Source organism: Erpetoichthys calabaricus, chromosome 4, assembly GCF_900747795.2.
Source record: "Erpetoichthys calabaricus chromosome 4, fErpCal1.3, whole genome shotgun sequence".
Lineage (NCBI taxonomy): Eukaryota > Metazoa > Chordata > Cladistia > Polypteriformes > Polypteridae > Erpetoichthys > Erpetoichthys calabaricus.
Genome location: NC_041397.2, coordinates 312,764,624 through 312,791,075, shown reverse-complemented (window position 1 = coordinate 312,791,075; position 26,452 = coordinate 312,764,624). Strand labels below are relative to the sequence as shown.

Below are 26,452 nucleotides of genomic sequence, written 5' to 3'. Positions count from 1 at the left end.
ATGCAATCTCTCTTTTGCTATTTATTTTTCAAAGTCTATTATGCACTGTGATGGATGGCCGGCCAAATATTCCGGCCCACACCTCCAGGCCGCCAGATGGAGCCCTCCCAGCAGCATGGAAGCTCCCCGAATTCCAGCAGGGCCTTATGGACCTTGTAGTTTTTATAAACAGCCCTGCTGGATACCATGTGGACCACCAGGAGCTGCTGTAGGGAGGCTTGCAGAGTGCTACCTGCCCTATAACCCGGAAGTGCGTCCTGATCACATGACCGGAAGTAACAACGTGCTTCCGGGATGAAGAAAAGGATTTTTTACCTGACCCGGAAGTGATAGCGAATCATGGACTGTAGGGTTGGAACCACTTCTGGGTCAGGGGATATACAGTGGTGTGAAAAACTATTTGCCCCCTTCCTGATTTCTTATTCTTTTGCATGTTTGTCACACAAAATGTTTCTGATCATCAAACACATTTAACCATTAGTCAAATATAACACAAGTAAACACAAAATGCAGTTTGTAAATGGTGGTTTTTATTATTTAGGGAGAAAAAAAAATCCAAACCTACATGGCCCTGTGTGAAAAAGTAATTGCCCCCTGAACCTAATAACTGGTTGGGCCACCCTTAGCAGCAATAACTGCAATCAAGCGTTTGCGATAACTTGCAATGAGTCTTTTACAGCGCTCTGGAGGAATTTTTGCCCAATTCAGCTTTATTTGAGGGTTTTCTAGCATGAACCGCCTTTTTAAGGTCATGCCATAGCATCTCAATTGGATTCAGGTCAGGACTTTGACTAGGCCACTCCAAAGTCTTCATTTTGTTTTTCTTCAGCCATTCAGAGGTGGATTTGCTGGTGTGTTTTGGGTCATTGTCCTGTTGCAGCACCCAAGATCGCTTCAGCTTGAGTTGACGAACAGATGGCCGGACATTCTCCTTCAGGATTTTTTGGTAGACAGTAGAATTCATGGTTCCATCTATCACAGCAAGCCTTCCAGGTCCTGAAGCAGCAAAACAACCCCAGACCATCACACTACCACCACCATATTTTACTGTTGGTATGATGTTCTTTTTCTGAAATGCTGTGTTCCTTTTACGCCAGATGTAACGGGACATTTGCCTTCCAAAAAGTTCAACTTTTGTCTCATCAGTCCACAAGGTATTTTCCCAAAAGTCTTGGCAATCATTGAGATGTTTCTTAGCAAAATTGAGACGAGCCCTAATGTTCTTTTTGCTTAACAGTGGTTTGCGTCTTGGAAATCTGCCATGCAGGCCATTTTTTCCCAGTCTCTTTCTTATGGTGGAGTCGTGAACACTGACCTTAATTGAGGCAAGTGAGGCCTGCAGTTCTTTAGACGTTGTCCTGGGGTCTTTTGTGACCTCTCGGATGAGTCGTCTCTGCGCTCTTGGGGTAATTTTGGTCGGCCGGCCACTCCTGGGAAGGTTCACCACTGTTCCATGTTTTTGCCATTTGTGGATAATGGCTCTCACTGTGGTTCGCTGGAGTCCCAAAGCTTTAGAAATGGCTTTATAACCTTTACCAGACTGATAGATCTCAATTACTTCTGTTCTCATTTGTTCCTGAATTTCTTTGGATCTTGGCATGATGTCTAGCTTTTGAGGTGCTTTTGGTCTACTTCTCTGTGTCAGGCAGCTCCTATTTAAGTGATTTCTTGATTGAAACAGGTGTGGCAGTAATCAGGCCTGGGGGTGGCTACAGAAATTGAACTCAGGTGTGATACACCACAGTTAGGTTATTTTTTAACAAGGGGGCAATTACTTTTTCACACAGGGCCATGTAGGTTTGGATTTTTTTTCTCCCTAAATAATAAACACCATCATTTAAAAACTGCATTTTGTGTTTACTTGTGTTATATTTGACTAATGGTTAAATGTGTTTGATGATCAGAAACATTTTGTGTGACAAACATGCAAAAGAATAAGAAATCAGGAAGGGGGCAAATAGTTTTTCACACCACTGTAAAAGGACTGTGGGAGAGGAGGATTGAGTATTGTGTATTGATTATTGAGTGTTGAGTGTTGTATGAGTAGTGTGGAGTGGAGGGTGCTTAGTGTACGTATTTATAATAAAAATAAGAAAAGTTATACTTTTACCTGGTGTTTGGCGTGGTACCTGAGGGTTCAAGGGAGCAATAGCGCCCCCTACTGCTACAGCGCAATGATGCTATTAAGATTAAAAATATTATGAGATAAAAAATAAATGGGAAAATGAGACAATCCTTCTCTTAGACAGACAAGCAGCAAACACATCATATTTTCTTTGAGGCGGTGCGACAGACTAACATCAACTTTCTAGCCCATTTCTCAGGTTTGTCTAAATGACACAAGAGGATTAGCAGATGCCTTTATGCTAAATGTTAGTGAGAGTGAGACACAAAAAGACCATTTAGGCCTGTCTGTAATTTTAGAGTGTCGGTGACCTCGTTAAACCAGAGTGAGTTTCTTTGTGTTTAAACCACTTTGTTTTGAGTGAGGCCTCTTTCATAATCCCCTTATACTTAGATGTCACCTGATCTCTATTGTACTCTTGAATTAAGTCTGAGTTTCTCAGCGTAGTCCCAGGTTTTCTTGTGTTGTTGTAGTCTTTAGGCTGCACTGTTATGGTCCAATATAATTTGTTATTGTTTCGGTAAGAGCAAGAACAAGTCAAACGTACATAGTGGTCAGTGAATTATATTTAAATGAGTAAGACCTGAATATGAATCTCAGCTCAGTAAGTGATAATTAGATTCAACTGAGGTTATTGTCATAAATGAAAATTAAAACAAAGATGACAACTACCAATAAAAAAACATTTTCAGAAACTGAAATAAAGTAATTAACTAATCTGAGATGAATGAAAAAGTAACCCTTTATTCAATTTAATTCTTCTTATTCTTGTACAGTGCACTTTACTGAGCTCAGGCACAGTTCACATTGACAAGTTCTCAGGTAAAATGCAATTATAGATTTTGCAAAGGATTAAATGCAGAATTTGAACAAATACTGTAAAGACACAGAGTTGCTTAAACACAGAGGAAAACAAAGTCGTTCTACAGTACACTAAATAACATAAATGGAGCAAGATTATTATAGTTTTGCCTTTTTATATCCATCCATCCATCATCTTCTGCTTATCCGAGGTCAGGTCGTGGGGGCAGCAGCTAGAGCAGAGATGCCCAGACTTCTCTCTCCTTCTTCTAGCTCTTCCAGGAGAATCCCAAGGCGTTCCCAGGCCAGCCGGGAGACATAGTCCCTCCAGCTTGTCCTGGGTCTTCCCCAGGGCCTCCTCCCGGTTGGACATGCCCGGAACACCTCACCAGGGAGGCGTCCAGGAGGCATCCTGATCAGATGCCCGAGCCACCTCATCTGACTCCTCTCGATGCGGAGGAGCAGCGGCTCTACTCTGAGCCCCTCCTGGATGAATGAGCTTCTCACCGTATCTTTAAGGGAAAAGCCCAGACACCCTATGAAGGAAACTCATTTCAGCCGCTTGTATTCGCGATCTCGTTCTTTCGGTCACTACCCATAGCTCATGACCATAGGTGAGGGTAGGAACATAGATCGACTGGTAACTTGAGAGCTTTGCCTTACGGCTCAGCTCCTTTTTCACCACAACAGACCGATGCAGCACCCGCATTACTGAAGTTTTTATATTAGTTTTTATTTCTATATTTTTTCTGAACTTACTTGGAAATTCAGTTTAGTTTTAGTTTTCCTTCATCATGTATTTTTAGTTTTAGTTTAGTTTTTATTTCACAAAGGCATTTCTATTTTATTTTTATATATATTAGTTTCAGTTTTAGTAATTATGGCATGGAGTGCCTATACAGAATTAGTTTTGTGTCACAATCAGACAGAACTATACACTTAACAGATTTGGATATGAGTTTAATGTTAGTGGAAGCTTACTACACTGCCTGGTTTACTATCTGGTTTTGCTTTTTGTCTGATAAAAACAAGCATAATCAAAACTAGATACTGAATATGAATAATTTTACACAATTGTATAATTTTTAAAATATTTTCTCATGAATATCACAGGGGCTTAAGAAAAACATGGCTGTTCGACTTGAATGAGTGTGCAGATCCCACCTACCTGTATTGAGGGAAACAAAGAAAAACAAGCATGTAGTGTGAAGGTTAGGGGCAGTGAGACTTGAATAGCCCACCATAAGAACAGTAAACCATTAATGAGCAGAGCCAGAGTAGGTAATAGGAGTACGGACAGGCATGAAACGACAGAGACAGCGTCTGAGATTAAGAACAATATGTACATTATCTAAACCTGTTTATCCAGAGCATGATTGCAGGAAACCTGGAGCCTACTCAAGCAGGTTTGAATGTAGGCAGGAAAACTCCCTGGTATGCAATATGGGAGGTCTATAACGTCAAGATTCATCAAAATATCGAGGTCAATTTTTTTCATGATTACTATACTTTCTCTATACTTCGTATATGAGAAAGTAAAAACGATTTCTTCTGTGCGAAGTGGCAGGTGAATTGCTGTCAACAAAACGCAGTCACCTGAGAAATAAACTGAAACGTTACTCACTTGTGATTTTTCTGTCCATACGGTAAATTTTGGTTGAACAGCACATTCTGATTTCAGAACAGTACAGTGTCCATTTTAGGACATCCTCCTCCCTCCGACAACAACAAGCACAAAGAAAGGCGGCACGTAAATCGCTTTCTATTTCTCACGCTTTACGCACCCTCACTCAGCTTGCTCTGTCTCTGCAAATGCTGCATGAACAGCCACCCTCCGTCACCAGCCACCATTCACTGGATGAAAATGTGCGGGGACGGCTCATGGTGGATGACTTTCTGTTTTAGAGTTAAAACTTACAAGTGTTAAAGACTGACGGCAAGAATATTCATTCAAAAATGAAAACTGAAAACATTATGTAAATTATTATTTTATTTCAGTTAGTCTTTCCAGCTACTTTAGTAGTTTCATTTAGTTTTAGTTTTTCATTTTGGTTTTGTTAATTAATTTATTTCAGTTTACGAAAATCTTTTTTTAATAATAGTTTCAGTTTTGATTTTAGTTTTCGTTAACTATAATAACCTTGAAACGAAGCCCAGTATTATCTGTTCATTAATTAATTGGAGGAGGACAAGATGGAGACGAAAACAAAAACTCCAGTCAGCAGCAGCCCTGGAAAGTATAAACTTCTGAGGGGATCAGAGAAAATCAAACACAGTAACAGTCACGGGGGCCTCAGCCAACTAGCCACCCAGGCCCTCCAGGTCATTCTATAATGGAAGTTGTGCCCCCCCAACTAATCTGACCACAAAGTCGTTCCATCCAATGATTTTAGTGCTCCTTTATCTAAGATGACTTTTTCATGGGCATGAGAACTGCTTGGCAGTAGAGCAGTGGCACCAAGTGCCACATCAAGATGCTGGGAAAAGAAACAGTAAAGAGGAGTGTTCGTAAGGTTTATAATTATGACATTACTTATATTTTTGTACAAATGACTAGCAAACAGAGATGCAATATGCACAGCTAATCAGCATCTCTAGTCAGGGTATACTGGGCTAAGGTTATGAGTCTTCAGCCTAAGACCAAACTGACATCTTTTGTATAAGATGAGATTTACCTGCCCTACAGGTAAAGGTTTGGTCTCCACTGTTATTTTAATAATCTTAAGTAGGTCAACAGCTTGAAATCTTGATCGTGAGATGTGCACTCTGGTGTGTAAGTAAGTAATGATAAGATCAGATAAGTAAGCAGGCTGTTTGCCATTTAAGGCTTTATATGTTAATTGGTTGATTTGAAATCTGTCTTAAGCTTAACTGGGAGCCAGTGCAAGTGCTCAAGTGCAGGGGTTATGTGTTTGCACTTTGTAGTTCTTGTAATGATTCTAAAAAGTAAGAACACAATAACTCCAGCTCTCAAGTCCTTACAGTGGTTCCCAGTTAAGCTGATGTCTGATTTAAAATCCTAATTTTAACATATATAACACTACATTAAACCACTGTTGTAGTTGAGAAGACTAACTGAAACAAAATTATATTCTACAAAAAATATTTTCAGTTTTTGTCATGATTGGTCTTATGCCCAAGCTAACCTGGGCTGCAGTAGCACCCAAATTAATTATAATCTATCAATAAGAAAGAAATATCCCTGGCACTGGAATGGCAATTTGAGTCCTGTTAATGCCTTTTCCTGTTATCCCTGGGATAACCTGTCAACCGCTAGCCTCACAAGCTGAACAAGTTACGTGTCTTCAGTGAACAGCAGCTTCTGACTGACTATGGGCTGAGTATGAAGTGCGTGAAGGAGAAGGTGATATGTCATGTTATAGTGACAGCTCTTCAGAAATTGAAAGTGATGGTACAATAGATTGTAGTTGTAGAGATAGTAAAGCAGACAGATGTGATAAATTAGCTCATTAAATTAATGATAATGCCACTTTTGAATGTACCCGATATCACATGACTGCTGGACAATTTTCAAAACTTCTGTTCAGTGGATCTCCAGGGTGTAAGACAAATGCAAATGATCCATTACACAATTTCGGTCGGTTCATAAGTGATGGCATGTTAGACTATGACTGAACCTACAGCACAACTCATCTAGCGGCCAACACTGAAACCAAATTACAGGGTCAATATGCAGTCTGATGTCAATTAAGACAAGCTTAACCATTGTGCCAGCTTTGACCAGTTAGGTGTACGCTCTATGAATGTAAGGTTCAAGATTCAAGGTTTTTTTTTTTTTTTTAATGTCATATGCAAATGTTTTGAGACTAGTCAACAATTATGCATACATAGGAATAAGGAACACAGGACAGAAGTAATAAACAAAATAGTTAACATTAAACCGCATAATACAATAAAAATATACAAGAATATATGTAAATTCTAAAAAAGTGACTAAATAATAAGTAAATTAAATTATACCACTATTGTGAAGCAACCATAGGTCTTACTCAGGTACCACCACATGTATAATGCTGCACGAGAACATTGCAAGAGGCTTACAGTTATTTCACAATAAGAATAAGTCCTTGTATTACAACCCCAAATCAGAAAAAAACTGGGATTGTATGCAAATAAAAAAGAAATGCAGTGATTTTTAAATTCAGTTTGACTTTTATTTCATTGCAGACAGTATGAACCCAAGATATTTCATGTTTTGTCTGGTCAACTTCATTTCATTTGATAATCTACATCCATTCCTTCATTTCAAGGTCTGCAACCTTGAAATTTTCTAAACAAAATTGGGACAGGGTGCAAATTAGGGCCAATAATGAGGTAAAATAATGAAATAATGATGTGGCTCTTTGTCGAGTCCTTTGACAATGCCAATAGTGTAGTAAAGGCAATTCAAGTTTATTTATCCTTCTCCACTTTAAGCCCATCTGGAAGAACACCAAACTCAGCTGTTAATGAGCTAGGAGGGATTGTGACACCAAGGCTGTCTGAAAGGCATTTAAATATTTTGGTCAAGAATGATGTTAATTTGGTGCAGGCCCAAAACATGTGACCCAGTGAGGCTGAGACTTGATTGCAGCGTTCGCAGGTTGGAACTTGCCCTGCAAAACATTTTGGACAATTTTAATTTAGACAGATGTGCTCGATATATAATTTTGAGTTGAATAATTTTATGCTTTGCACATATGGAGCTCGAGTGAATTCCACTACCTTCCACTCCTTTTCTGAGATGTTGAGTGAGAGATCCTTTTCCCACTGTTCTCTTGGATCTTTGAAAGGGAGGGACTGTAAAATAATTTTATATATTGCAGAAATTCTGTCTGAGTCCTCGTGGCTGATCAATATTTTTCCAGAATAGAGGTAGCTGGGAGGTGAGGGAAATTGGGTAGGTTTTGATTGACAAAGTTTCTGATTTGAAGGTAGTGAAAGAAATCTGTTGCTTTAAAGTTAAATTTGGAGTGTAATTGTCCATAGGATGCAAAGACGTTGTCTGTGTACAGAGCTCTAAGTGATTTAATCCTGAATGTTTTCCAGACATTAACAACTGTGAACATTTGAGAGGGTGGAAAAAGGTGGTTCCTGTGCAGAGGTTCCACAGATAAAAGCTTCGCTATCTTAAAATGCTTCCTACATCAGTTCCATATTCTGAGTGAGTGAAGCACAATTGGGTTGTTAGTATTTTGGCGATGACTTGTGCTTATTGGGGTACAAAGCAAGGAATATAATGAAGTACTGCAGGATTTTATTTCTATTGCGGACCAAGCCTGTATATGTTCATCTATTTGTGTCCAGGTTTTTATAGTTTGTATGTTTGCTGCCCAGTAATAAAATTGAAAGTTAGGTAGAGCCATGCCACCTTCTGTATTAGGTCTTTTTAAGGTCACTTTTTGGATACGTGGATGTGTTTTGAATTCCAAATAAATGAGGTTATGGTTGAATATAATTTCTTAAAAAATGATTTATTGATGTATATTGGAATGTTTTGAAATAGAAAAAGAAGCTTAGGAAGGATATTCATTTTAACAATTTTAATTCTTCCAGCTAAAGTGAGATGAAGGGTTGACCATCTATTCAAGTCTTGCTTAATTATTTCCATGCAGACAGCAAACTTTTGTTGATAAAGAGCTTTATATTTACTTGTGATGCTTACCCCGAGGTATTTAAACTGATCTTCGATGATAAAAGGGAAGGTGTCCAATCTAATATTGTATGCTTGAGAATTCATTGGAAAGAGCACACTTTTATTCAAATTCTGAGACCAGAAATCTTTGAAATTGTCTAAGTGCTGTTAGGACTGCAGGGACAGTATTTTGTGGGTTTGATTTATACAGTACCGTATCATCTGCATATAGAGAAATTTTCTGTTCAAGTCCTTCTCTGATAATCCCCTTTATCTCATAAGCATTTCGACAGTGAACTGCCAGTGGCTCAATGGAGATCACAAAAAGCAGTGGTGACAAGGGGCATCCTTACCTACTACTATGTTCTAGTTTAAAGTAGTCTGAATTAATATTGTTAATACAAACTGAAGCTTCTGGATTGGTATACAGTAGTCTGATCCATGCACAAATGTTCGGACCAAACCCAAATTTCTCTAATGTATTGAAAAGGTAGTTCCATTCAATCATATCAAATGCTTTTTCTGCATCCAACGATAATAATATCTCTGGGGTGTTTGACTTTGTGGGTGAATATATTGCATTAAACAGGCATTGAAGATTGGGAGCTAAGTGTCTTTAATAAATCCACTGTGGTCTTGTGATATTACTGAAGGGAGGGCTTTCTCAATCCTTCTACTTAGGACTTTGGAGAGTATCTTAACATCATTATTCAGAAGTGAACTTGGTCTGTATGATACACATTGTAATAAGTCCTTAGTTTGCTTAGGAAAGATGGTAATTGATGCTTTGTGAAATGTTTGAGGTAGATTATTATTGTCTCTAGCTTCTGTAAATGTTGCTAATAAAAGGGGAGCTAGCTAAATTGAGAATTTCTTATAAAATTTGGCAGGGTAGCCATCAGGGCCTGCTGCTTTCCCACTCTGAAGTGACTTCACAGCACCTAGTAATTCTGATAGCGCCAGAGGTTTATCCAATCCCTCTGCACTGAGAAAATCTAGTTGTGGTATCTTTAATGCATCCAGAAATGCATTAAGTTGTGTCTTGTCTTCTTTAATCTCAGTAGAGTATAAGGATTTATAGCAGCTTCTAAATGTGTGCATTATATTTTTATGGTCAATGATTTTGTCTCCGTTTGTGTTGGTGATTGCTGGGACTGCATTGCAAACTTCCTGCTTGTGGATTTATTGAGCTAAGATCTTATTAGCTTTCCCTCCATGTTCATGGTAATGATGTCTTGATTTAAAAATGAGTTGTTCAGTTTCATTAGTTGTCAAGAGGTTGAGTTCTGAATGCAGAGCCTGTCTTTTCCTATGAAGAGCCTCACTTGGACACCTGGAGTGTTCTTCATCTATTCTGGTAATTTCACTGAGTAGCTCAGGTCCCTTCTTGGTTTCCAATTTACTTCTGTGGGAAAAAATATAAGATAATCTGTCCACTTAAGAAATCCTTCACAGTTTCCCAGAGTATTCCTGCAGAAACCTCTGAGGATGCATTTGTCTCTAAAAAATCAATTTGCTTGGATAAAAATTCTGTACTGTTCTTGTCTGCTGATAAAAGTGTGTTAAGACGCCATCTGTGAGATGATTATGTGGGACATAGTGATTTTAGTTCCATGATCAAAGGGGTGTGGTCAGAGGTAACAGTTGTACTTTAATCATAGGTAAGAAATTGTTATCTATAAAGAAATAATCGATTATTGAGTAGCAATGATGCACTGGTGAGTAAAAGGAATATGCTCTTGAGTTTGGGTTTAGAAATCTCCAGGAGTTTGATAAGTTGTGATCAGTTACAATCTGTGTAATTGTATTTCAAGTGTTAGGTGTCATCACCCCTAGGTCTGAATTTAAAACACAATTAAAGTCCCCAGCCATTATAATTTAATCAGTGTTGTCACATGTGTGCATGGGAGGCAGCTAAAGGGCCTGAATTAGAGTAATTCCATGCCAAACCAGGGGGTGGCGCAGTGTACTAACTCTTTCTCACACTCCTCTGCAGACCAGTTGCTTAAAATTCTGCCTGGCCCCGATGACGTCACTTCCAGTTCCGACCTCAATGACGCCACTTCCGTTTCCAGCCCTAGAGATGATGTCAATATATAAATTTTGACAAATTTTTAATTTGTTATGCTTTAATAGGTTAAATATTTCAAAGTAGGGGAAAGTAAATGTTGCAGGTATTGCACATATCAATATTGTAGGTGGCGACACCATATTAAAGAGGTAAGCGCCCTGCATACCGATTAAAGAAAGGGGGAGCAATGGTTTCTATATATATGTAATATATGTATATATTGTAAAATCACATGTGCATCATTGAAAGGTTTAAATTGCCTGACTTTCCAGATTGTTGCCTGTGCAACTGATCCTTGGGCCCTGGTGCAAGAAAACACAAATATCCCCAACTATTATGGTTAAATATTTAAAAGTGAAAGGCATAAACTTACCTAAGCAATTAACAAACCTTTTTTAGTTATGGACCGGGAAATGCATATGTAATTTTGCTTTGGGCCAAACATGTAAAAACAAAAAATCAAAACTTAAACATAATTGTTACGTCCGCTCAGCCTCACAGCAGTGCCGTGTCTGTTGCTATCTTCGCATGCCTTTGTGAAATGTGAGGTATTGTGTCAAGTAAAGAGCTGTTGCATGCATACTGACTGCGGTGCTGTCTTCATTTTGGTAACATAACACCAGTGACAAGGACAAAGCTTTCATTCTCCCCACCTTCTGCATTCCTTGCAGTCCCAGGCGAGCCTCAGGTGCTATGAACTCGCTGGATTGAGTTTTTTGAGACATACTTAGCAGCCATTGGCCTTGACGAGATGAGCAATGCTTGTAAAACAGCCATACTTATACGTCGCCTAGGCTCTTAAGGCCAACGCATCTTTAAAATCCTCGGGACTGTGGCTGGATATTTTGCAACAGTAAGCCTTGTGGCGTTTCATTTCTCTACACCTCAAAGTCTCATCGATCCAACAAATCCTCTTCCATCACTGCCAGCTGCCAGACGCTTCAATTTGTTAAGTCATGGGCATTAGCCAGTTACATGAGGGATTTATTAGGAACCAACCTGTGGAACATACCAGTTACCTTAATGTTAATGAAAGACTACTGATGGCACCAGATGGTGCGACTCTTGTTAAAGCAACTGTAATGGTAACTCAAGTTGAATCAGCCACTGAACTCAGATCTAAATTTGCTGTTTCTCCAGTCCAGCACCATCCCACTGCATGACAAGTGATTGAAAACACCTGTGTTGCTGGTTGCTTTCATTTCGGGACACCTCCGGATCATTCAAGACTGCACTGCAGGAACTGTGGCTCAACCGATCAGGAGTCCAGAGTTCTAAGGGACCCCTCAGAGGGACACAGGTGCTGGAACTGTGAGGATCTTAACTACTTTGCTAAAGTCTGTTGTTCAGTCCCCACTTTATCTTTTCCAATGGAGCAGTTGCCTTCCACTCAAACCGTATCAACCACTCTCCTCTCAGTGAGCTCCACTGCCACTAACTTCAAAACGTGTATTTTAGAGTTTGGAGGGTGTGTGTCTTCCTCTGCTGTTAGACATGGGCAGGGTTACCTGGTCCTTAAAAAAATGTATAGCCCAAAGATAGCTTAAAAATAGCCAATTCCCCCTCCAAAATAGCCCAATACATCAGGTAGACAAATGACACACTGGAAAGTGTGAGGGGGTGTTACAAAGAGATGGTTAACATAACATCAAATACCAGGTTTTCGGATGGCAGGTGTTGGAAGTGGGTCCTTGTAGACATTTTCCAGAGTGGGGTATATACTGTATCATCATACACCAGAGATTTTGTAACGGTAAAGAACATACTCAAGTGCAAATAGCAGTGAAAGGAGCTCCAGATGGATGAAAAATATGATAAAAATGTGGTTGTTTGAAAAATAGCCCAAAAAGTGATGTTGTTTTTTCTGGACATGGGGCAGCGGTGTCTCTGCTTACTTCAGCTTCTGTCAAACAGTTCATCTCTCACCTGACTCTCAGTGCACCCTCTGCAGTTACTAAATTTGAAATAGTGGACTCACTGCCCCTGCCTGTATGCTCGGGCCACAAGTACTTGACTGATTTCACATTTCACATCGCTCACCATACTGCCAACTTCTTAGGACTGGATGTATTTACAGCTCTGGGATTAACACTCCTAGACACTGATGGATCAGCTGTCCTCACGGTCACCTCACCATGGCTTCAGCAATGGCCAGCTCTTTTCACAGGCTTGGATTGTCTTTCAGCATTTACAGTAACTACTTGAACCTTCCATATGCCTTGTCAACCAACTTCTCCATTGGGTTTCCCTGGCTCTCCAAAATGGAGTGGCTTCTAAACTGTGCAAAATGTTTGATATGGAGTTCATTGGTCCAGTTAATGCCTTGCTGTGAATCTCTAACTTAGTGACAGTGACAAAAAATGGAAAGAAAAAGATGGGGGCTTCCATCTGTGTATTGACCTCTGGGCTGTAAGCAAAGGATTAATACCAGCTAAATACTCCCAGTCAACCACTGAGGGGCTCACCACCCAGTTCAATGGCTCTAAAGTATTTCCCAGATTGGACTTCTACCAGTGGCACCTGCAGATTCCCCTTTACCCTGAAAGCAGAGATTTGACTGCCTGTCTCACCCATAATCGGGTGCCTCATTATACCACTGAGTACAATTTGGCATACTTAGCTCTGTCCCCCAGCTGTTTTAAGAAGGCAATGTCTACTAACTTTGCAAGAATTCCAGGGCTAGTCATCTGTCTGATGACATTCTTATGCAAGAACCAACTTCAGCTGCTCATGATGGATGCTTCCAAAGGGTTCACAAAGTATTAGCTACTCGTAACCTCACACTGAATAGCGACAAATGTGCATTCTCAGTGCCTTCCATTGACTTTGTATGGTTTTGTCTGCCTGTCAATGGCCTCTCTCCATTCCAATCCCATGAGGAAGCAATCAAGCGCATCCTCGAGCCCACGAATGCAGCCTGGGAGACCTCACTTCTTGGAATGACTGCCTTCTATCTATCTATCTATCTATCTATCTATCTATCTATCTATCTATCTATCTATCTATCTATCTATCTATCTATCTATCTATCTATCTATCTATCTATCTATCTATCTATCTATCTATCTATCTATCTATCTATCTATCTATCTATCTATCTATCTATCTATCTATCTATCTATCTATGATTTCTGCCACAATACTCCACCACCAAATCCCAATTATGTCACCTACCGAGGAAGAACATTCCTTGGTCCTGGACTCCCACCTGCTCAGAAGTTGTCCATTTCTTGAAGGTACGGTTCATGTCTCCACTTGTCTTTCCTCACTTTGACATCTGTAACCCAACCTTTGTTATGTGGGATGATTCCAGTGAGGTGTTCTCCCACCTACAGAATGGTACTGAACAACCCATTGCCTTCACCTTGTGGGCTATAAGTCCAGCAGTACAGATGTATTTTGTGGGTAAGTGTGAAACTCTAAGTAGTGTCTTTACTTGTGAATGGCTGCACATGTTTCTTTTTGGGTGAGCATTCAAGTTACGTACTGACCCACAGGCACTTATAGCCCTTTGGTCAATATCAGGTACTAGACACAAGCCCCTTAGGATTTACAGCTGGTATAACTTCACATTATAGTTCACCCTGGCCGAGAAAATGCAGTGGCAAATCTGTTGTCCTGTGATTCCTCTACTCCACCTCAGACCCCTGACCTGACATCAGCAAAACAGAACTTGTTCAACTGTTCCACTCTCCACTATGAGCCACTGTGTCATTACAGGAGCTTGGACAGGCCTCTGACCAGCCATGCTTCGGGCTCTATGCTCATATGAATTGTGCACTTTTTTAAAATGAGATATACAACACCGTATCATGTCATATCAGCTGATTCGTGCATACCGGACATTGTGCTAACCTCACTTTGTCAATATAACAATGAGCTCCACCCAATGGCCTGTTTGACAGTGACACCTAGAGCAGTGTTTTTCAATATTTAAGTATTTGTGACCCGAGTTTTCATAACAGTTTTAATTGCGCCCCCCCCCAACGTTTTTTTGAAACCCTAAGAAAATGTATTCCTATATTTTTTGCTGCCGATACACAGCTACAAGTTTAAAATTTCCCTACGAATAGCAAAATTACACCACATATGGCAACATTCGTGCCCCCTTTTTTGTTTAGGTCAGTTTAGTTCAGCGTTTCTCAACCTTTAAGGATTTGCGACTCGAGTTTTCATAACAGTTTTAATTGCGCCCCCTAACGTTTTTTTGAAAGGAGCCCACTAATACCAATTTGTTCTTTTTTATTTAATGACTAGACATGAAGCCCGTTACAATAACGGGTGCTAGAACAGTAGTCCATAAACATTAGTAGGCACAGTCTATATTAAATGGCAAGGGACCTTTTACCTCATAAAATTTTTTCCGTAAAATGCCTGTAATTTTCTCTGACAGTAATACTGGCTTTGCTGTCCATAATATGCGTTTAATTTTCTGTCACAACAGTGGGCAATCAGCAGATTCTCCCCACCAACTGATGTAATGTGCGCGAAAATAAATCTACTTTTACTTTACACTTTACCGAGCCAAGCTTTCTTAATCGCAAATCTGACATCTTCAGAGTGAACACTTGCACAACAATGGGGAAGCTGGTCTCCACATTTCAGTACCCGATTGGATTTTTCGTGTTTTCTGTTTAAGGTCTTACCTCATTTACCGAAATCCGATTGGATCTGCTGCGCGATATTTTATAGGTCCCGCCCTCTCTGTCTTGTGTGACGCGTCAGGCGGCCTTTGAAGCAGCGCACTGTGCCCCGCGCATGCGCACGTCACCAGAAGACACACACACGGACATTGGACGCACACAGGGATTTTATTAAAGAGGATATATCATAGATGCATATTTTATTATACCTACTTAACTTTTAGCGACATTTATCTAACTCTATATTTATTTTTCTAGTATCAGAATGTAGTTTAAGTTAATTTGTTTTGGTTTCAATAGATGTATTTTTCATATTTTTCGATTCTTGTTTTTTTTTTTCACATCTTCGCGCCCCCCCTTTTTGTTAATTCCCCCCACCAGGGGGTCACACCCCACAGTTTGAGAACCACTGGTTTAGGTGAAGGTTCTTTATGGCATTCCATGTTGTACAGATGTTGCTGTCAGGCTAATTTGAATTTGTCTCCTTGTATTTGAGTTTTTGGATTTGTTTAGAAGTGAATAGGATGGTGTCTTGGCTGACTCCTGTATCAAATCTAATTTTACTGTCTTAGTAAAATAAATGTATACTATGCTATGTTATTAGGATTTGTAAAAGGCCATTTACAATAAAAATATCAAAAGATCAGGAAAGATTTTCTTTTCCTTCAAGCAAATAGCTACAGTTATGTCCATACATATTTGGACAGAGACAACTTTGTTCTAATTTTGGTTCTGTACATTACCACAATGAATTTTAAATGAAACGACTCAGATGCAGTTGAAGTGCAGACTTTCAGCTTTAATTCAGTGGGGTGAACAAAACGATTGCATAAAAATGTGAGGCAACTAAAGCATTTTTTGAACACAATCCCTTCATTTCAGGGGCTCAAAAGTAATTGGACAATTGACTCAAAGGCTATTTCATGGGCAGGTGTGTTCAAGTCCATCGTTATGTCATTATCAATTAAGCAGATAAAAGGCCTGGAGTTGATTTGAGGTGTGGTGCTTGCATGTGGAAGATTTTGCTGTGAACAGACAACATGCGGTCAAAGGAGCTCTCCATGCAGGTGAAAGAAGCCATCCTTAAGCTGCGAAAACAGAAAAAACACATCTGAGAAATTGCTACAATATTACGAGTGGTAAAATCTACAGTTTGGTACATCCTGAGAAAGAAAGCAAGCACTGGTGAACTCAGCAACGCAAAAAGACCTGGACGTCCACGGAAGACAGCAGTGGTGGATGATCGCAGAATCATTTCCATGGTGAAGAGAAACCCCTTCACAACAGCCAACCAAGTGAACAACACTCTCCAGGGGATAGGCGTATCGATATCCAAGTCTACCATAAAGAGAAGACTGCATGAAAGTAAATACAGAGGGTGCACTGCAAGGTGCAAGCCACTCATAAGCCTCAAGAATAGAAAGGCGAGATTGGACTTTGCTAAAGAATATCTAAAAAAGCCAGCACAGTTCTGGAAAAACATTCTTTGGACAGATGAAACCAAGATCAACTTCTACCAGAATGATGACAAGAAAAAAGTATGGAGAAGGCGTGGAACAGCTCATTATCCAAAGCATAGCACATCATCTGTAAAACACGGTGGAGGGAGGCAGTGTGATGGCTGCCAGTGGCACTGGGACACTTATGTTTATTGATGATGTGACACAGGACAGAAGCAGCCGAATTAATTCTGAGGTGTTCAGAGACATACTGTCTGCTCAAATCCAGCTAAATGCAATCAAATTGATTCATGATACAGATGGACAATGACCCAAAACATACAGCTAAAGCAACCCAGGAGTTTATTAAAGCAAAGAAGCGGAAAATTCTTGAATGGCCAAGTCAGTCACCTGATCTTAACCCAACTGAGCAGGCATTTCACTTGTTGAAGACTAAACTTCAGACAGAAAGGCCCACAAACAAACAGCAACTGAAAGCCGCTGCAGTAAAGGCCTGGCAGAGCATTAAAAAGGAGGAAACCCAGCATCTGGTGATGTCCAGGAGTTTAGGACTTCAGGCTGTCATTGCCAGCAAAGGGTTTTCAACCAAGTATTAGAAATGAACATTTGATTTCCAGTTATTTAATTTGTCCCATTACTTTTGGGCCCCTGAAATGAAGGGATTGTGTTCAAAAAATACTTTAGTTGCCCCACTGAATTAAAGCTGAAAGTCTGCACTTCAACTACATCAGAGTTGTTTCATTTAAAATTCATTGTGGTAATGTACAGAACCAAAATTAGAAACAAGTTGCCTCTGTCCAAATATTTATGGACCTAACTGTAATTTAAATTCAAATAGTTTCCTGGAAATCACGTGTCTAAAGAAGACGTGCAAGCTACACCTGTTGGCAGACCAGCTTTAAACAGCCAGAAGTACATCAGCTGTGCAGAGCCTGAAACACCTTGCAGTGCTGGGAGTAACAATGGGGGGATTTCTGAGCAAGTAAGAGAAATGCATTTGATTTCTTTATCATCTCGAGCTTCTGTTTATGTTACAAAAATGAGGATTGAATTAAATACAACAATATTACTTATGATATAATGATGCTCTATTTGTTATTTGTTTAGGATATCATTTGGAAGCAAATATATTCTAGGCTGAATAAAATTTCTTGTATCAGTATCACCTTTATTTAAGTTAACCTGAATCAGTACCTTTTATAGGTATATGTTGTTGACTTGTGAGTCAGTGTCTTGCTCCCCAAAGATGAGGCTGAGTCTCAGTAACTTAGCAAAACCCGTTTTATTTCACATGAAACAGGAATAGCAAGGTTATTAATTGTAGCTCAATCTACCATTCTACTACACACAGACGCAGCAAACAGGCAGGGTCAGGGCCAGGGCAGTGGCCATGTTATAATGTTCCCTCCATCACCTATCAGGCGACAGGCACTTATTGCACGCGGCAGCGGTCAGTTTGTAGTTGTTTCTGTTGCACTAAGACGGACATGCAGCCCTCAACAGATGTGGCAGTCACAATTATGTGTGTCGTCCCATTAGGGAGTGTCTCAAAAGAGTGCAGAAGTCTCACAATGCATTGGCAACTTTTAGGTTTTTACTTGTTTTTTTTTTACATGTACAAGGTGTTTTATTTTCATGCCACTTTATCAATTTGGACTATATTGTTAAGTCCATTACAAAAAAAACAAAATTAAAAGCTGTTTAAATTCCAGATTACAATGTGACAAAACAGGAGTATGAATCCTTTCTCAAGGCACTGTAATAACAGATTTATTCTTCCATCTTGTAGATAGTGGTCTGACATTGGTTTCTTTAAATTTACATTCCTGCTTTTTCTCAAAACAAACTTTTTGCGTGTACTCCATAATCAATATGGAAAAGTGTCTCATGTCAAACCACAAAAAAAATAATCAACAGAAAATTAAAAATTACCATAAAGTCAAAAAACCTAATACATTGACTGTAATGGCATGATGAAGAAAAAGATGAAAATAAAATTCAGGTAAAGAGCAAACACTTATTGAAAAAGTAAGTCAAAAAGCAAAAATGTCAAATTTTTTTTCTGTAGAGTGAATTTCTCTGCTTGCTGCAGTATTGATGTTGACCTTTTATCCATTTTATAAGAATTTCTTGCCCGTGGCAACTTAAAACCTGTTTAACTTGAATGACTTTAGAAAAAACAAAAGAGGCACAGCTTTCAAGAATTTTGTTTGTTCAGCGGCTCTTGCAATGTCAACAGTATTGTGTGGTGATAAGTCTGCTTACCAGCTTGACCCTCTTTTGTGATATGGCTTTGCTAACACATTGATGAGCTGGCAGAAGACATTAAAGATTTAAATGAGAGAGTCTTGCCCATTGAAAATTTTGCACCACAGCAGAATGAATCAATTGAAAGAAGAGAGTTGGCTGAGCTGTTTGTGTTTTTGCAATACGGCCTTGATAAACTCACAGTTAATAAAAGAAGTAACAGATAATCGGGGGGTCTGCCAGTTAGGAACTTCAACTTACAGAGAGGTGCAGGAGAAGAAAATGTAACAATGGCTGCTCTAATTGGCCAATCTGAGACACATTCCAAGCACAGTGTGGTGCTTGTCCTCAGTGGCAAAATACTGTAATCATACTACTCAATAGCACCTGACGACCCTGACACTCTTGAGTCACTGACACAATGTCCTTCTTGTGTTTCTGAATGGATGAGTAGTAATTTTCTCAAACTAAATAAAGAGAAAACAGAAATTTTATTGATTGGCAAGCAAAATGACACATTTTATTGGCTAACTAAAAAGATTACATTATGCAAGCTTTCGAGGCAACTCAGGCCCCTTCTTCAGGCAAGATATACTCTTGTAATCATAATTATAATCATAATGGCTAACACAGTACAACACCCTAGTACTATTGATTGGCAATAATGGATATAATGAGGTTATTAGAAATAAACTTGATGCATTTGGATTAAAAGTCAAGACAGAGGTAAAGAATTTAGGGGTAACTATTCAGTCTGTCCTGAATTTTAAATCACATATTAATCAGATTACTAGGACTGCATTTTTTCACTTAAGAAATATAGCAAAAGTTAGACCTCTTATAACATTACAAGATGCTGAAAAATTAGTTCACGCTTTTGTTTTCAGTCGACTAGATTACTGTAACGCACTCCTCTCAGTACCACCCAAAAAAAGACATCAGTCAATTGCAACAAGTGCAGAATGGAGCTGCTAGAATCTTAACTCGGGAACGAAAATCCAAGCACATCACACCAGTCTGAGCATCACTACACTGGTTACCTGTGTCATTTAGAATTGACTATAAAATACTGCTTATGGTTTACAAAGCATTAAATAATCTGCTCCATCTTATATTTCAGAATGTCTTACACCTTACACTCCAAATCGTAACCTTAGATCTTCAAATGAGTGTCTACTTAGAATACCAAGAGCTAAACTTAAAAGAAGTGGTGAGGCGGGCGGCCTTCTGCTGTTATGCACCTCAAATCTGGAATAGCTTGCCAATAGGAATTCGCCAGGCTAATACAGTGCAGCACTTTAAAACACTGCTGAAAACACATTATTTTAACATGGCTTTCTCATAGCTTCATCTTAGTTAAATCCTGATGCTCTGTATATTCAATTAATTTTCATTATTATTCATGGTGGCTCCAAACCCCTACTTTCTCTTCTGTTCTTTTTCTGGTTTTCTGTGGTGGCGATCTGCGCCACCATCACCTGATCAAAGCACCGTGATGTCTCTCCATTGATGGATTAAAGGCCAGAAGTCCACATGACCGTCATCATTAACTTCTTCTAATTTCAGAGCCACCATGAATGATAATAATAATTAAATGCATATACAGTGTATCAGGATTAAACTAAAATTAAGCTATGAGAAAGTCATGTTAAAATAATGTGTTTTAGCAGTTTTTTAAAGTGCTCCACCGTATCTGCCTGGTGAATTTCTATCAATCAGCTAGTCCAGATTTTAGGTGCATAAGAGCAGAAGGCCGCCTCTCCACTTCTTTTAAGTTTAGCTCTTGGAATTCTAAGCAGACCGTCATTTGAAGATCTAAGGTTACGATTCGGAGTGTAAGGTGAAAGACATTCTGAAATATAAGACGGAGAAGATTATTGAAGGCTTTGTTAACTATAAGCAGTATTTTAAATTCAATTCTGAATGACACAGGTAACCAGTGTAGTGACACTCAGACTGGTGTGATGTGCTCAGATTTTCTTTTCCTAGTTAAGATACTAGCAGCTCCATTCTGCACTCGTTGCAATCGATTCACGTCTTTTTGGGTAGTCTTGAGAGGAGTGCGTTACAGTAATCTAGCTGATTTAAAACAAAAGTGTGAACTCATTTCTCAGCATCTTGCAATGTTATAAGAGGTCTAACCTTTTCTCTATTCCTTAAGTGAAAAAATGAGGTCCTAGTAATCTAATTAATATGTGATTTAAAATTCAGATCAGAGTCAATAATTATCCCTAAATTCTTTACCTCCATCTTGACTTTTAAACCTAATGCATCAAGTTTATTTCTAATAACTTCATTATATCCATTATTACCAATCAATAACAATTTCTGTTTTCTCTTTATTTAGTTTGAGAAAATTACTACTCATCCACTCAGAAACACAAGCAGGACATTGTGTCAGTGAATCAAGAGAGTCGGGGTCATCAGGCGCTACTGATAAATACAGTTGTGTGTCATCAGCATAGCTGTGGTAGCTCACGTTATGCCCCAAGATAATCTGACCTGACGGAAGCATGTAAATCGAAAAGAGCAACGGACCCAGGAAAGAGGCTTGTGGAACATCCATTCATCCATTTCCCAACCCGCTGAATCCGAACACAGGGTCACGGGGGTCTGCCAATCCCAGCCAACACAGGGCACAAGGCAGGAACCAATCCCGGGCAGGGTGCCAACCCACCGCAGGACACGCACAAACACACCCACACACCAAGCATACACTAGGACCAATTTAGAATCGCCAATCCACCTAACCTGCATGTCTTTGGACTGTGGGAGGAAACCGGAGCGCCCGGAGGAAACCCATGCAGACACGGGGAGAACATGCAAACTCCACGCAGGGAGGACCCGGGAAGCAAACCCAGGTCCCCATAAAAATGAGAGCTGGTCTCGATATGACAGGCTGGTGTAATAGATGCGGGTGAGATAAAGTCCAAACGACCGTAGACACAATCAGATGTCTGGTCACGGGAGGTGCCGTTATTAACTCCACGTTGATACAACTTTGTTTGTAAACTCCCCTTTCCAATATCGAGGTAAAGATTAATTTCAAGCACAATCTGAACTCTGAAAGTACTTTAATTCCTGTTGCTGTGGTCTGTAAACAAATTAAATACATACACTAAGTTACAACGTTACGTACAAATACACATTTTAACACTCTGAACGTGTAAGTTTAACAAACATTTGAAGCTCTTTATAACAAATTATCTATGATAAATTTACTTTTCCGCAAGGACACACAGCATTAATGGCTCAAGTGATAAGAGAAAAGGACAAACTATTCCCACAACGTGCAGCAAGCAAACAAAGGAACGTGAAAGACGTGTGAAGCCTGAACTTTCACCCGGAAATATGTAGGAAAAGTTCCACAAGTGATTTTTAATATTCTGCCATTAGAGGTCGCAGTTCAACCTGACAAAGGACTTTCTGACACCCCAGGTCTCTCAACTGCGAGGCAGCAGCGCTACCCACTGCGCCACCGTGCCGCCCGCCTTGTGGAACACCATATAGAATATCAGGGGTCTTTGAAGTTTAATTACCACAACTAACAAAGAATTTCCTACCTGTCAGGTAGGACTCAGAACAATTTAAGACCCTACCAGAGAGACCCACCCATTGACTAAGGCAATTTCTAAGAATATTGTGTATTAATGGTATCAAATGCGGCACTCAGGTCTAAGAGGATGAGAACAAATAAACGGCCTCTGTCTGCATTTACCCGCAAGTCATTTACTACTTTAACGAGTGCAGTTTCTGTACTGTGATTTGTTCTAAAACCTGACTGAAACTTATCAAGAATAGCATGTTTATTGAGGTGATCATTTAGCTTCATAATGACTGCCTTCTCTCGATTTTACTTAAGAAAGACAGGGTAGAAATAGGTCTTAAATTTTTAAAAGCAGAGGAGTCAAGATTATTTTTCTTGAGGGGTTTAACTACAGCAGTCTTAAGGCAGAGTAGCACGACCACCATATCTAATGATAATTGTACTATGTTAAGAATACTATCAATTAGCACGCTGGATACTTCTTTGAAAAAACTTGGTATTGGGTCAAGGACGCAGGTGGAGGGTCTCAGTTGAGAAATTATTTTATATAAATCAAGTAAATCTATCCTGGTGAAAGAATTTAATTTGTTTAAAATGGAGTACCAGGGTTTAAGAGGATCAGTATTTGGGAGATGTACTATATTATTTCTAATATCATTAATTTTTTTTATTCAAAAATACAGAAAAAGACTCAGAAGTTTCACTGGAAGTTTTTTGGAGGGATTCCATTGAGTGACCCGGGTTTAGCAGACGATCAATTGTAGAAAATAAGACCCTGGGATTACTAGCATTGTTATTTATAATTCTAGAGAAATATAACACCACCACTCAAGACGGATTATGTTGTTGTATTCTGTAATTGCCTTCAATATTTCATAGTGGATAATCAGGGGACACTAAGGCAGTCAGCTATGTGGTGCAAACCACAACCCTTAACTTTCACCCATCTTGGCAGATTTCATTTAAATATCACGGGATGCTTCCCTGCACGCATACATTTTAACACCAATTTGGTTTTTTCCTCTGTCAAAATGACCTGTAAATGGAAGTAGGTGTCTGCATGTGCAGTACTTCAGCTAAAGTATTATTTATGTTACGCAGAAACTGATCATTGTGCTACCATGGACATCTTTGTCTTACATACATGTTACCATTGAACCAAGCTATACTTCAATGCTCACGTGGGCAATGACAGTGAGACCTGGAAGGGCGTGATTGGGAGGAATGGCCCCCCCAATCTGAACCCGAGCAGTGTTTTGTTATTGGACTTCTGTGCTCGTCACGGATTGTCCATAACGAACACCATGTTCAAGCATAGGGGTGTTCATATGTGCACTTGGCACCAGGACACCCTAGGCCTCAGTTCGATGATCGACTTTGTGCTCGTGTCGTCGGACTTGCGGCCACATGTCTTGGACACTCGGGTGAAGAGAGGGGCGGAGCTGTCAACTGATCACCACCTGGTGGTGAGTTGGCTTCGATGGTGGGGGAGGATGCCGGTCAGGCGTGGTAGGCCCAAACGTGTTGTGAGGGTCTGCTGGGAACGTCTGGCAAAGCCCCCTGTCAGAAGTAGCTTCAACTCCCACCTCCGGCAGAACTTCGACCACATCCCGAGGGAGGTGGGGGACATTGAGTCCGAATGGGCCATGTTCCGTGCCTCTATTGTTGAGGCAGCTGACCGGAGCTGTGGCCGTAAGGTGGTCGGTGCCTGTCGTGGCGGCAATCCCCGAACCCGTTGGTGGACACCGGCGGTGAAGGATGCCGTCAAGCTGAAGAAGGAGTCCTACAGGACCCTTTTGTCCTGTGGGACCCCGGAGGCAGCTGATAGGTACCGGCAGGCCAAGCGGAATGCGGCTTTGGTGGTTGCTGAGGCAAAAACTCGGGCGTGGGAGGAGTTTGGGGAGGCCATGGAGAACGACTTTCGGATGGCTTCGAGGAGATTCTGGTCCACCATCCGGCGTCTCAGCAAGGGGAAGCAGTGCAGTGTCAACACTGTATATGGTGGGGATGGTGCGCTGCTGACCTCGACTCGGGACGTTGTGGGTCGGTGGGGGGAATACTTCGAAGACCTCCTCAATCCCATTAACATGCCTTCCAATGAGGAAGCAGAGCCTGGGGACTCAGAGGTGGGCTCCCCCATCTCTGGGACTGAGGTCACCGAGGTGGTCAAAAAACTCCTTGGTGGCAGGGCCCCAGGGGTGGATGAGATACGCCCGGAGTTCCTCAAGGCTCTGGATGTTGTAGGACTGTCTTGGCTGACACGCCTCTGCAACATCGCATGGACATCAGGGACAGTGCCTCTGGATTGGCAGACCGGGGTGGTGGTCCCCCTCTTTAAGAAAGGGGATCGGAGGGTGTGTTCCAACTACAGAGGGATCACACTCCTCAGCCTCCCTGGAAAAGTCTATTCAGGGGTCCTGGAGAGGAGGGTCCGTCGGATAGTCGAGCCTCGGATTCAGGAGGAACAGTGTGGTTTTCGTCCTGGTCGCGGAACAGTGGACCAGCTCTATACCCTTAGCAGGGTCCTGGAGGGTGTATGGGAGTTTGCCCAACCAGTCTACATGTGTTTTGTGGACTTGGAAAAGGCATTCGACCGTGTCCCTCGGGGAATCCTGTGGGGGGGTACTCCGAGAGTATGGGGTACCGGCCCCCCTGATAAGGGCTGTTCAGTCCCTGTACGATCGGTGCCAGAGCTTGGTCCGCATTGCCGGCAGTAAGTCGAACCCGTTTCCAGTGAGAGTTGGACTCCGCCAGGGCTGCCCTTTGTCACCGATTCTGTCCATAAAAGTTATGGACAGAATTTCTAGGCGCAGCCAGGGCGTTGAGAGGGTCCGGTTTGGTGGGCTCAGGATTGGGTCACTGCTTTTTGCAGATGATGTTGTCCTGTTTGCTTCATCAGGCCGTGATCTTCAGCTCTCTCTGGATCGGTTCGCAGCCGAGTGTGAAGCGGCTGGGATGAGAATCAGCACCTCCAAATCCGAGACCATGGTCCTCAGCCGGAAAAGGGTGGAGTGCCCTCTCAGGGTTGGTAGCGAGATCCTGCCCCAAGTGGAGGAGTTCAAGTATCTCGGGGTCTTGTTCACGAGTGAGGGAAGAATGGAGCGTGAGATCGACAGGCGGATCGGTGCGGCATCCGCAGTAATGCGGGCGCTGCATCGGTCTGTCGTGGTGAAAAAGGAGCTGAGCCGCAAGGCGAAGCTCTCAATTTACCAGTCGATCTATGTTCCTACCCTCACCTATGGTCATGAGCTATGGGTAGTGACCGAAAGAACGAGATCGCGAATACAAGCGGCTGAAATGAGTTTCCTCCGCAGGGTGTCTGGGCTTTCCCTTAAAGATAGGGTGAAAAGCTCAGTCATCCGGGAAGGGCTCAGAGTAGAGCCGCTGCTCCTCCGCATCGAGAGGAGTCAGATGAGGTGGCTCGGGCATCTGATCAGGATGCCTCCTGGACGCCTCCCTGGTGAGGTGTTCCGGGCACGTCTAACCGGGAGGAGGCCCCGGGGAAGACCCAGGACACGCTGGAGGGACTATGTCTCTCGACTGGCCTGGGAACGCCTTGGGATTCTCCCGGAAGAGCTAGAAGAAGTGGCCGGGGAGAGGGAAGTCTGGGCATCTCTGCTCAAGCTGCTGCCCCCGCGACCCGACCTCGGATAAGCGGGAGACAATGGATGGATGGATGGATATACATTAGAAAACAGCCTTTCATGACACAAGTAATATGAATATCAAAACATCTCAAAAGTTGTAAAAGAGAGCACAGAGTCTTGCATTATGCATAAATTAATATCCATCATTGAACTTTGAGTAATAAGACATCTCTGCCCAATCTGGTCATCGACCGTTGAAACAATTGCTCTGTTTTTGTTGCTTGACATTTTCTCCATGACCTGATACATTTCTCCAGAGGCTGTTAATGCTGTCAA

General features: G+C 41.1%; 2 protein-coding genes across 29 annotated transcripts in view; one reads left to right on the top strand and one right to left on the bottom strand.

The window, feature by feature from the left end:
• The window catches only part of LOC114644948 (uncharacterized), a 427,949-nt gene that overhangs the window by 177,552 nt on the left and 223,945 nt on the right, over positions 1-26,452 (bottom strand). The gene's annotated exons all lie outside the window — the stretch shown is intronic.
• Positions 17,563-26,452, top strand: part of LOC114669713 (stonustoxin subunit alpha-like) — a 99,996-nt gene continuing 91,106 nt past the window's right edge. The window contains exon 1 of the mRNA XM_051925784.1: positions 17,563-17,717. Coding sequence (XP_051781744.1) covers positions 17,698-17,717 — 20 coding nt within the window. The 5' untranslated portion in view covers positions 17,563-17,697. The remainder of the gene's footprint in view (positions 17,718-26,452) is intronic.